This window comes from Zingiber officinale, chromosome 2A, assembly GCF_018446385.1.
Source record: "Zingiber officinale cultivar Zhangliang chromosome 2A, Zo_v1.1, whole genome shotgun sequence".
Taxonomy (NCBI): domain Eukaryota; kingdom Viridiplantae; phylum Streptophyta; class Magnoliopsida; order Zingiberales; family Zingiberaceae; genus Zingiber; species Zingiber officinale.
In genome coordinates this window covers 18,110,606-18,124,337 of record NC_055988.1, presented here as the reverse complement: position 1 = coordinate 18,124,337, position 13,732 = coordinate 18,110,606, and the positions used below count along the sequence as shown (strand labels likewise).

General features: G+C 33.6%; 1 protein-coding gene across 2 annotated transcripts; it reads left to right on the top strand.

The window, feature by feature from the left end:
* The first annotated feature begins 9,885 nt into the window (after positions 1-9,885).
* LOC122040877 lies at positions 9,886-12,614 on the top strand. 2 transcript variants are annotated; one of them, XM_042600352.1, is made up of 4 exons: positions 9,886-10,018; positions 11,201-11,313; positions 11,569-11,783; positions 12,017-12,614. In XM_042600352.1, the coding sequence occupies exons 2-4, from the start codon at positions 11,221-11,223 to the stop codon at positions 12,306-12,308; spliced, it is 600 nt and encodes a 199-aa protein (XP_042456286.1). In that variant the 5' UTR covers positions 9,886-10,018; positions 11,201-11,220; the 3' UTR covers positions 12,309-12,614. The 2 variants fall into 2 exon arrangements, with proteins under 2 accessions (XP_042456286.1, XP_042456287.1); XM_042600353.1 differs by lacking the exon at positions 9,886-10,018 and adding an exon at positions 10,070-10,244.
* Positions 12,615-13,732: the final 1,118 nt, after the last annotated feature.

The window sequence follows — 13,732 nt, the reverse complement described above, 5'->3', positions numbered from 1 at the left end:
ATGCAATGAAACTCCCAATGTAGGATTAAAGTCTTTCATAATAGAGCTTCTTTCCTCTTCCACCTCTTCTCCCTTCACATATATCCAACAGTAATAATCTCTCTGGTAAATTGATTAGTTATGCATCATCAATATAAGAGAATCTTAATATATTAAGACTATTAAATTTTAAAGAGGTTTTATTCAGTGTTAATTATATTATATTTTTGTTTTTTTTCCCAATTAAGGATGTAAATGAACTAAGCAGCTCATGAGCTATTCGAACTTCGATTTGATAAAAGTTTGTTTGAACTCATTTAATGAGGCTCGTTAAGATAAACAAACTAAGCTCAAGTTTCACAATATTCAGTTCGTTAGCTCGTGAACATGTTCGTTAAGATCATCAATCAACTTTTAAATAAAAATAATGATTTTGATATTAAATTTATAGATTTTACACTCTACTTATAAAACATATAGATAAATATATTAAATTTATTTATTAGAATAAAATTATGAACTTTAATAAGAATATTATAATTTTCTTTAAATATATAATTTAATTTTTAATGAATATTTAAAATTAAAATTTATATTTATTAAGTTTGTTTAGGCTCGATAAAAGTTCGAATAAGCTCATGAGGTATGAATATATTCGTTAAATAAAGCTCGAGCTCGGCTCGATTATAAATGAGTCAAATTCAAATATTCAAGAGTTCGGTTCAGCTCGACTTGATTATACTCTTATTTTCAATTATCGATGGTCGAAATTCACATATTAATATGCAAATGATTTATAAACTTTAATAATAATAATAATAATAAATAAATAAATAAAATCTTATTTTAATAAACTATATTTGAAATCATTGAATAAACGCATAACATTTTGTATAATATTATTAAAATAGCTTCATGACATGTTACGCAGGTAGGAAATCTTCTAAATTCATTACTAATTTGAAAATGTATTGTGTATTCACAAACAATAATAGTTTCTAAAAAATATATTAAATTAAAAACTTCCTTATAAATACAGCAAATACTTCTTTTTTGAAAAAGACAATTTTCCAAAAAGGAACGAGAATTTTTACGTTTTACACTTTTGCCCAAGCAAGGACACAACAAAAGGAAGGTTATGGACCAATAGCCTTATCCTCTATGGACCAGTTTGACTAAAACTTCACGCTATGAATCTCCAGGTCAAACTTCTATAGTTTATTTTCTATTTTGCACCACTCATTTTAGCATTTTATTTAAATTGTCTTTTATAATACGTTTTCATTTATTAATCGACTTGATGGTCTCGGCCTTCGGGCCACCATTTTTGTTTGGGTAAAATTAAAAGGCATCTTTTATTGGAATTGTCAAAGCACATCTTTTTCAATGATTATAAAAGGACGCACATTTCACCTCTGTATATTTTTTTTTAAATTTTTTTATAGTATAGCAATTACAAGATCAAACACAGAGCTAAGAATTTCGTATGGGAGAAGAGGGAAAATTTTTAAAATAGGCATATAGCAAAGTTATTATAAAAATAGATAAAAATAAAACTTTTTATAAATTGAGATGAGATGAATTCATATTCGAGATTTAAATCCTGTTAATTATTATTTCTTATTTATTTCCTTATATTCCGGGATTTAAATCCCGGTACCTTCTAATTACCTAATTATCGGGATTTAAATCCCGGATATGAATTTTTTAAAAAAAATTTACACATTGTTTCATTTTTCATTTGCTTAAGTTTTATTTTTTTTAAAAAAAATAATTATAATTATTGATTTTGTATTGAGTTGCATGTGCTATGGTCTCATTAATTATTATTACAAAGCTAAAATTTTCTCCACGCGGCTCCATGCAAAACGAAATCAAATTTTTAATCAATTTGCAACGACAATTTCGCTGACATGCAGCGAGCAGAAATCACACTGACATGCAGACATGTCACGAGAATCTTGTTGATATATAATGGGCAGGAATCCTGTTGACATGTCAGATTCATTAATTGAGCAACAGTCATTAATTAACATGTGCAGTAACATCAATTCTCTATATAAACGTGTAATGAATTAATTGTGAGAAGCCTCTAAAGGGAAAGCTTTTAAAGCAATTGAGGTTGCGAATGAGCTAGGAAGAGCAAAATTGTGATAAAACAGGTAATTTTTTTTTTATCTCAACAGCATTTCTACAAGTAGATTAAAGATTTATTTATCTTCAGGTATTAATTGCTTAAATTTCAAATAAATGAATTAAACAATTCAAATAGATATGATCAAGCTTCTTTCAAGTTAGTTTTATTTTTTTTAAAAGATAAGTAATTATAATTATTGATTTTGTGATAACTTGAATCAAAATTTTTTCTTGGCATGATTACTCTGTATATATATAAAATCAAAAAAATTTCTTATTGTAATTAGAAAAATCACTCTGTATTATTCCTCTGACATGATTACAAACTAAATATTTAACTTAATCTTACCGTTTTAAAGTAGAATTAACTGTAATTTTAAAAAATTAATTAGTAAGTAAATTTTTTAATTTTATTATTATGCAGCTAGTAAGTGAAATGAATTTATTAGTATTTAATATTAATTAAGAAAATTTTAGTATGTAATTTTAAACTTGAGATTTTCCATGAGAAATTTTTTAATTTAGTAATATTAAATATTATATTTGAGGTATGTGAAAATATATAGTGTTTGTATCCTGTGTAGTTTTTATATTAGATTTGTATTATAACTCGTTAGTAATTTAGTTGTATAGGTTTTTGCTTTTTTTTAAGTATCATTAAGCATAATGTAATTAGTACATTTAGTTTATTATTAAATAAAATTTTGATGGGTTTAAAATAACCTTATCTAGACAATAAATTTGAATTTTAAACTAATGAAAACTATTAATTTAAGAGATGTGAAAATAAAAAATAATTTATTTCATTAGTTTAATTTAAAAAACGTGTTATGAGATTTTGTTTGTTGAGAATTTCTTTATGTTTACAAATTATAGTTTATTTAAAATTTGGTGTACCATTACTTATTTAGTGTAGAATGACTTCAAGAATAAATGTTCTTGTTAGCTATGGAGATAGGATTGTTGAGGGTGAGCACAGTGCAGATTATGAAGGAGGGTCGCATCGGGTAGTGTTTTTGCAAGAGAGCTTTGAGTATAGTGATCTTGTTGAGTCCATAAGCTAGAAATTGGAGCTTCGATCAGATGATGTTATATCTGATATAATATATAGATTACCTTGTATGTCAAATGGAGTCATCCATTATTATTGTATGGAGGTCAAAGATGATGATGATATACGTGCCCTTGTTGATAGTATTGTTGTTGTTGAAAGTACAAGTTATCCTCAGCTATATGTGAAAACTAGAAAATATCGAGTTAAGGGTAGGAGAAGTGTATGTACTCAGGAGGCAGAGCTGGGTGGTAGACGAAGTTTTTGTGATCGTAGTTTGGGTCTTTTGCATGAACCTGTTATGCAAAGTGGTAGGCATAGTGTATATGCTCCTACTTCAAAGCTAATTGGTGATCCTTTTATATTGCCTAGTCGTCACAGTGTATGTGCTCCAAGTTTTCAACCATTTGGTGATTCAACTCTACAATGTGACCAACAAAGTGTCTATGTTCCGAATCAGACATTGTCTGAAGCTCCATTCGAACCAAGTCTCGGCGCAAGTATTTATGATGAGGCTGGTCCATCACATGAAGTTATGGAGTCTTTTCGTGTATTGAGCCATTCAGATGTCCCACTACCTGAGAGCATTGACATATCGATAGCAACAAATGACTGTCAGTCCAACCCTTTAGAAGAGGAAGATAGTGATGGGCTACTCGGTCAAGACGATTGTGAGGAAGAGGCAATGATCGAAGTACCTGAAGCATTTCAGTTTACTGTAGGAGCCAACTACCTTGTTTCAGCGGATTAGATTGGATCAGTGGGTAACACAGTTCGAATGATAGTTGGTACAGAATTTGATACAACATTGGAGTTTCAAGAGAAGAAAGATGTAATTAATGCAGTTAAACAGTATTCCTTGAATTGCAGTCGAGAATATGAAATTGTTGAGTCAAGTTCGCGTGTTTCGTCAGGCATATGTAGGAACACTAAATATGGGTGTAGTTGGCAGTTACATGTAGCAAGGCTAAAGAAACTTGGTGGAGGATGGGGCATAACACGATATAAAGGTCCACACACATGTGTTGCAAGGGCTATATCACTTGATCACAGACAATTGGACTCAAACTTTATATGCAACTGCATATTGGAAGGGGTGAAGAAAGATCCATCCAAGTCAGTTGGAAGTAATATCATTGAAATTCACAATTGGTTGCATTTCAAACCCTCCTATAGGAAAGCATGGGAGGCTAAACAGAAGGCTATTGCAGAATTTGGGGTGATTGGGATGAATCATACCAACATCTACCACATTTCTTTGCAGTTTTGCAACAGACAAATCCTGGAAGTGTTGTATTGTGGGCATTCAATGATCACACTCATGTCAAGCATCGTGCAGTTGAATTCAACAAAAAAAATTTGCGTCGACTATTTTGGTTATTCAAACCAGCTATCGACAGTATCGAGTTCATAAAGCCAGTGATCCAAATTGATGGAACTTTCCTTTATGGTAAGTATAAACATTCACTCCTAATTGCAACAACCATTGATGGAGATAACTCTGTGATTCCACTGGCTTATGCGTTGGTAGAGTCCGAGAATGTGGACAGTTGGGGATGGTTCATGGCGCTCCTTCAAACGCATGTAGTAAGGTGTGATGGTATATGTGTCATTTCCGATAGACATATTGGAATTATGCAGACAATGAATAACCAATATCTCGGTTGGGATGAAACTCATGCAAAACATCGCTATTGCCTCTGTCATGTGGCCAACAATTTTAACACACACTTCAAAAATATTGGACTCAAGAATTTACTCATAAAGGCTGGTACGGTTGCAAAACCTCGCAATGCTATTAATACATATGCATACATGTTTTATATACAACATCTAACCGATGTCACATTATAGGGAGGACGTGTCAAGTAAGAAAGTGTGAGGGAGTTTTAGAGCGGGTAAAAGAGAGGAATGATAAGGCATGGAACTGGATTACATCGCTCCCAATAGAAAAATGGTCAATGTCCCATGATGGGGGTCACATATATGGACATGCGAATACAAATGTAGCTGAGTGTGTCAATTTAGTTTTGAAAGATGCACGTCATTTACCTGTTGTTGCCCTTATCGAGCACACATTTTATAACATGGTCAAGTACTTTGATAACAGAAGAAATGTGTACTCTGATCAGATGGCCAATGACAAAGTGTACACTTCGCAGTGCCTCAAATTGCTTGATAGACGTTTGAAAGTTGCGCACACCCATCAGGTAACCTCTTTCAATCGTGAAGATGGAGCTTTTGAAGTGAAGACTGGATACTCCCGTGAAATGTGAAAAAGAGGTAATAAGCAAATGGTACATCTTCGCCTTCAACATTGCAGTTGTGGAAAATTTTAAGGGACGAAGATACCTTGTTTGCATGCAATAGCAGCATGTATGACAATTGGAAGAGATTATTTTATCTATATAGATGTTGTGTATTTATTGTCAACTGCGATCAAATGCTATAGAAGTAGTTTTGGGTAATGAGGCCTATTGGCCAATTATGGAAGGTGATGATGGTGGATGCCTAATACCTGAGCTAGACATGAAGAGAAAAAAGGGTAAGCCAACGGGAAGAAGGAGAAATGAGATGGACGTTGGACCATCCACAAGCGGAGTGCAACATTGTCGACGGTGTGGGCAACCTGGACATAATAAAAAAACTTATCCACACGTTTAATTCTTTTTGTTCGTGTGTAACTTCAAATATTTTGTAACTTTGTAAGACATGTGCTTTTTAATTAACTTTGTAAGACATTATTGATATTATGTATGACGTACTTATATTGACAAAGATTATGTGTGTAAGTATGATATAATATTTGATATACATATTTTCATTTGTATCTGTGTATAGATATGAATCGCAGGCCTGGACGTGCCGATTACCTTAGTCATCCAGGTCCAGTTGATGGCGAGTTATTACATCTGCAAACGTCACATAGATCCGAAACAGTATGGGATAATGTGGTAATAAAATAAATTGTGTCGTTAATTTCTTTGCCATTGTATTTGTGCACATATGTTATGACCATGATAAAATTAATTTGTTGTACAATGTTTCTTCAGGTTAGAGCAAGTCGTAGTGAGTCATATGATGTCAGTTATCTTGAACCTTTGCTTGTGAAGCGAACCAGTCTACATCAAAATGAGTATAATATTCAAAATGATCGTTTTATTTATTGGATGAGCGTAGCGGGATTCTTAGGGGTTTTCCAGGTTGGATATCGTCGTATTGATGGAGCACTTATTACTGCTCTTCTTGAGAGATGGAGGCCGGAAACACATTCATTTCACATGTCCGAAGGAGAGATGACAGTAACTTTGCAAGATGTTGCAGTTCTGTTGGGTCTACCTATTCATGGGTCAGCGATATCTGGTAGAGCGAATGTTGACATATATGACTATTGTTTAAGGTTCTTTGATCAAGTTCTACACCCCTCTAATATAAAGCCGAGATGTCTTTCAAATAGGTGGTTGGCTAAAACCTTCGATCTAACGAAACTTCCCACCAATGCAACCGACGAAACTATACAGTGTTATGTTCGTGCCACTATATTGCGAATGATAGGTGGTGATCTGATGGGCTCTAAAATAGAGGGTTATGTGCACGACATGTTCTTTCAATTTGTTGAGGATTTACATCGCATGCAAGAGTATAGTTGGGGTAGCGCATGCCTTGCATACTTATACCGCAATTTGTGTAATGTTGTTGACCCATATATTAGTCATATATCAGGTCCTTTATTACTTCTGTAGCTATGGGCATGGGAGCGATTCACTCAATGTCGTCCTATTATTAGGGGTGAGATAGAACACACATCCATGCTTCCGTTCGGGACTAGGTGTAATAGTTATTTGTTCATATTATTTCAGATTAAAGTATTATATGCTCATTCACTTGATAAAATTATGATTTCAGGTGGGCAGGTAAGAAAGAAGCACGACAATCACCACGATTCACTTCGTAGGGATGGAGATATGAATTCGACGTTCAAACACACCACCAAGTAAGATCTTTGTTATTTTAACTTTTGTCGTTTACAATGTTAGCTATATTAATGTAAAGACTAATTGTTATGACCTTATGTAGATCTCTTGGGAGTCATATGCTCAATTTATTCACAAGTTAGATCTGATTTGTCTATCCGGGCAGGACATTTGGACGGCTCGAGTACCTTTGATATGCTTCAATGCCATTGAATGGTATTATCCAGATAGGGTATGGCGGCAATTCGGCTGGCTCCAGTTTATCCCTGTTCCTCCTTTTCGTCATTGTGATTATCATTCAACCAGTCAAAAGGGAAAGTACGAGATTGATTCGAGAGTTGAATGGGCAAAAGAGATTAACATCTGGAATAACCGCCAACAATTTGTGGTGGTTCACAGTAATATCAGTTTATTGACCCAACACTATCATAGTTAATATGGAGACTGGTACAGGCGAGTAACGCGAAGATTTATGACAATCGAGGGGTCACTCATGTAAGAAGTGTAAGATATCACCAAATTCTCTAATTGTTTCACAAATTAATATTCAATTGCACTTTAACAACCATTATATTTTTTTTTTCTTCTGCTAGATTCATACTCACGAGAGAGCATGGATCTCATCATGTTCAGATAATGCTCCGATCGGACGACAACATAACCGGATGGCTGGGGCTATTCTTGGAGCTTTTGGAGAGCAGCAAAGATACATGGACTACCCAAGTGAATATATCATTCAGGACGATATGCATATCTTGATTATGGGTTCACTCCTACCGCTAATGCACCATCAGGTAGAGGTCCGAGAACTCGTCAACCAAGGCAAAGGTATGTCGATCCTCCTCGTATGAGCTGTGATACTATTTCTGAACCGCCAGTCTGGAGAGATCTATCAATGCAAGCTGGCTCATCTTCATTCACACAAGCCCGAACAAGTTTTGGTGGTTATCCCACATCAGGTGGGTTTGGCCACTACTCCGATCCCCAATCATCTTCAGAGCCATTTCCGGGTCCATTATCGTTGCCAACCGATAGAAATTTTGGCCACCCGACCACTTTAGAATTTTCAATGTTTGAATCAGGCTCTCATTTTCAAGGTAGTTTGGGACCTGATTATTTTACTCCTACAAATATTTTTGCTCTATTTCAAATGGAACGCATGTCCACAATGTCTAACCTCCCATCAGTAGATATATCTAGTATGCGTTCCCATTTATCTGAAGCTAATGATGATGATCCACAAGAGGGCAATCATGGGGATGACGAAGAGGCTGGAATGATGCACATAACGACGCTATAGTCCAACAATCACATGAGCGGAATACGGATGGTAGAATTCCTTTTCTCAGACAATTCCTTCCACATCGAAATCGTCGACGTCCGAGATATGGTACCGATTGAATATAATTTGTAGCATATTTGATAAATGTTTTTATATTTAGACGTGACAATCTTTCTACCAATAATATAAATGCTGATTTTCCTTATATTAAATGTGATAATCTTAAATATATTTGCTAAATCTTAGAAGGTCTTTTATTTTTAGTTTATTGAAATTATTTGCTAATATAATTTATATTATATTTAATAAATATAAATATAATTTATTATTATTATTTAAACATATGTTAATAAAACAATTTAGCTTTGTAAAAGAAATTATAAAAAGTTATTACGAATTTGATTTTTTTTAAAAAAAAATAAAACTTAAGCAAATGAAAAATGAAACAATTTGTAAAAAAATTTAAAAAAAAATTCATATTCGGGATTTAAATCACAGTAATTAGAAGTACCGAGATTTAAATCCCGGAATATAAGAAAATAAATATAAAATAATGATTACCGGAATTTAAATCCTGGATATGAATTCATCTCACCTAATTTTATAAAAAATTTTATTTTTACCTAATTTTGTAATAACTTTACTATTTATGCTTATTTTAAAAAATTTTCTCGGAGAAGAGAAGCTAAAGACATGTTTTTTTTCTCGGGATAATGGTATGATAGTTATTTATCTGACAGATATAACTAAGGAATTTAAGTTTGTATTTTAACTGTAATATATTGTAATTTTTTTAAAAAAAATTGGACCTAAAAATTTGATCATCCGGATGAATCTCTATTAATATTTTTAAAATATAATCATCTTTTATAAATTATATAAAATCATAATTATAATTTTATAGCTATTAAAATATAACATTAACCAACATTTATCTAAATAAATTATCTATATCGTAATAGTTATAATCCGTAATTGTTATAACGTGATGTTAGCATGTGCCATGCGTTAATAAATATGGATCAATATTCATTAGGAATAAAAGGTACGTATTATAAGAGTTATTACACCACAATGTTATTAACGTTAGCATTGTTAAAGTATTGTTATAATATATTATCCACCCATATTAATTATAAATGAAATGTTCATATTATATTATAAGTGTTTATACCTACGACAACCGTACTAAAAATAAAAATATATTAATGCAAGATGAGATATTTTTTTATAATAACTCAACAGATGCTCCTTTGACGAAATATTATAATACAAAAAGACACTCTTGATTTTTCGGTTTTATTCCTCACGACACACAATTTTCTTTTCTTTTTTATATAATTTTATTTTGTACTTTCTCACTCCATAAAAACGCCAAAAATTAGACAGATATAGAAATGTGAAAATTGGAAGGGTGGTTTGGTCATTTTGCTCGATTGTATTTTCCTCGGCGTTGTCGTTACCGTTCTCATTGCCCATTGGTTTACGCTTTCAGATTTATTATACTCTCGTTTCTCCAATCAACACTCCAAGTCATCTTCCTCGAGGCTCTCCTGCCTTCGTCGTTTTCGCCGCTGGGATTCGAGGATCGGAGAGGTTTGAGATTCCCAGCTTGGTCTTGTTTTATTTGTTTCCTTGCTTCTTCACCCGAAGCTTTTAGTATCTTCAGATTCCTCTCAGCTGTGTGCGTTGATTTTGGTGGGTCGATGCCGACTAGATCTACTTTGAGTTTTCTTTGATGAAAAATTAGATTTTTGCGAGGTCAAAGAATTCCTGAAGCTTTCCATTGGGTTAAAGTCGAATCGATAGGGTTGGGTATCCGGTTCGTTCATGATTCATCTTTGCAGTAATTAGTAGCTTTTTACAGTTAATTGTCTACAGATTGATTTTTTTCGTTTTTGTAATCTTTATTTCGATCTTTCGTCCCTTTTTCCTTAATTTGACTATTTGGTTTGCTATCTTTCAATTCTGGGTTCGATAGGGTAGTGTTTGTATTTGCCTCATAGTGAATTTGCTTTTCTTTGTTTTTCTCCCAAAAATATCGATGCTGGTTTTTAGTATTTTTGCAACATTTGATAGTTAGTTCATTAGAATATTCACTCTGTTAAATCTGAATCAAGTGTTCTTGTTTGAGATACAAGCCATTGAATTAGTTCAACGAAGTTGTATGGTCTTAGATTGTTGCATTAGTTCCTTGTCTCTTAAGAAATTGTATGGAAACAACAGCAAGGTTTACAAAAGTCAATTTTCTTTTGCTATTTCAGCAGTTTTCTACGTCACAAAAGACTAAGAACTAACTGTTGAATAACCTTGTTAATACTAGATATTTGTAGCATTACTTCATTTGTAGACAAATATTAATTAAAAGAATATCACGAAACAAAGTAACGACGATGTTTTGTTTCTTAATCTGGAACCCATTTGATAGACAGGATGTTATGGTTGACAAACGTAATCTGTACACAACTATGAACATCCAAAAATGAAATGATGATCACCAGTAGATATGAATAGAAACACATGATTTTTAAGCAAAACTCCATTTCTTCCAATGTTGCCTTTGTTTGCTAAGAAATTTCCTTATTTTCTACATAATTTTATTACTCCGTCAGTTGGAAGTCATGAGGAAGTCTACCTTTACTGGTGTCATAGACTGTTTCATCATTAAGAATGTTTAAAAAAATAAAATTGATCCACTTGTACTTATTAATCTGTTTTTTCTTTCATACATCTTCTGTAGATACCTTTATTCAACGTATCATTGCTATTTAATGGCAGGGAGTTGAAGTATCAAGGAGATGGCTGCAAGCCAAACCACAAAGATTGCTCTGACTGTTGCATTTTTTGGAATATTGTCTTTCCTTTTTGGTGTTATTGCAGAAAATAAAAAGGTTTCCTAATCTCTTTACAATGTTTGAGATTATGAACATTATTCATCTAAAAAATCCTCTGGTCTTATTTTGATTCAGCTTTTTTTATTGAAAGATTATTGCTTCTATTCAACGAGATGCTTATTTTTAAAGGGAAATATATGCTGTAACTGCATCATTTTGGTGCTGCTAATTGCACAGTTTTGTGCTATGCTCATAACTTTGTCTTCATGTCCCATTGTGGTTATTCATGTGGCTCAAGTTTTGTTATTATAGCCGGCTTCTGGAACTCCAATTCAAGGAAAGGGTGTGGTCATCTGCAAGTTTCCAAGTGATCCAACAATTGCTTTGGGAAGTTTATCTGTCGTGACTCTCCTTCTTACTGCTATAGCAGGACATGTTGCTGTCTATTTTCCATACAAAGGAAAGACAGTTCCAGTTCAAGCTTTATTTCAAAGTGCTTCGTTAGTTATATTCTTCCTTATCGCAGAGTAAGCTCTCTTTAGTTCTTTTTTAAGATGAATTTTCTCATGACAAAATCTTTAAAGTTGAACAGAATGAGAACTATGTATGTTTGCATTTGGATCTATTATTGCAGTTACTTTTAGTTGGAGCTTTGTAAATAGCTGTTTGAAACTCTGTTTTTGATTTCTACTATTGATCAACTCCTCAAGTATTACTCTCCATATACATGAGGTTATCATATCTAGTGTTCTTGATTCAGGGCTGTCTCAGCGTTGGCACTGGCGATGATGTTGTGGGCTACTATTGTGGAAGGTCTGCAACATTCACGCAACACCCATTATAATCTCGATACAACATGTCCTACTGCCAAAACTGGTCTATTTGGAGGTGCAGCATTCCTCTCCCTCGATGCCTCTCTCATTTGGCTTGTATGCCAGATCTTGACACTAAATGCAAGAGCAGATTATTTGGAGGATGACTCGAAGGGAGACTATGGGCAGGTTTATGCAACAGAGTTGGAGGCCAGCGGCACTGCGAATCCAGCACCTTAAGGATTAAGGGGAACCAAAAAATGCACTTCTTTATCTCGGAAGTTAAAACACTTGCGTTTGGGTTTCTGTTCACTACTTCGTTCAGTATTGCAGTTTCCTACATTTTCTGGCTGTGAATGGTTCCATGTTTATCATTTAACTCAAACAGTAGGGTTTGATCATACCGTTTCATCGGAGGTAGTGGATATCATACATTAAGGTACTTCCATGTTTATCATGTGTTGTCTTTATTATTTGTTTGCTCATTGGACTTGTAAATTATTTGTGCAATACATCTTGAAAGGTCGTGGTTCTACATCTTTGAAATACTTGTCTAGTATGCCAGTTCCACATTGTCCATATCCTGGTGCTGAAAATGGTATGTCATTCAAGGTTCATGTAGATCTTTCCCTTACCTGTCACATTGAATTCAAGCCACCATTTCACATCTGCGATCTGAATGAAGGTCGCAAGTTCTGTTGGCTAGAACAAATGTCAAATTTCATTCACCATTTTATAATCTCCTAGTACAGGCAGTGTCATCTCTATGGTCGATCCTTGTGCACCGGCTGCCCGCCCTTTATATTGCATAATGTGTCTCCTTCCTCTTTCTGAGTTTGCAAGTAGACTTTTGGTGTGGCAGTCTCTATCAAAAAAAAAAAAAAACCTTTATTTGGTCCTGGCCAGACCCCTTCCAATCAGATTCCTTGCGTGTCCATCCAACTCGACCTCTTCACTTTTTCCATTTATCTAAATTTTGGACTCATATTAATTAAAATTTAGTATTCACTTTATTAAATATAGATAAATCATTTACTTTGTTAACTTTAAATAATCATTTTTTATTATACACTATATCAGCTACCTTAAAATTTTAATTATCTTTATTTTCTTCCCTCTCTTCTATTTTTCTATTATTTTTTCTCTCCTCCGATGTAATATCTACCTTTCATTATTCAATCTATTCTCTTTATTTTCTCTCTCTCTTAAAATAAATGATATTTTAATAGTTAGGGTCTTTAAATTTAGAGAAGTATTGATCCTGTCTAAAAGCTAGAAAGATGATACGTTGGACAGGTGACTCAAATGTTGATTGGAGGAAGACTTTTAATCAGAGAAAATGCTACAAATGGAAGTGAAATCCCTCTTGGCACACATTCAAACGAGCTGACAGAATGTCAGTGTCCAAAAATCAAGAAAAGGGTCCTTAGCAAATGCCCTCCGACGTTCAAGTCAGTGTAACAACCGAGCAAAAAACGGAGAGATGAACCGTAAAGGCTTGCGGTTAAATGAGACTGTTGGAAAAGCGTAGCTAGCCAATGAAGAGCATCTCCTTTATATATCACCTCTCATAACCTCCGGAATCATGAGGTGACAAAGAATGTTGGGTGTCAGAAGCTGTCAAGTAAGGGAATATGTATCGCCTAGGAGGCGTGCAGTCGTTG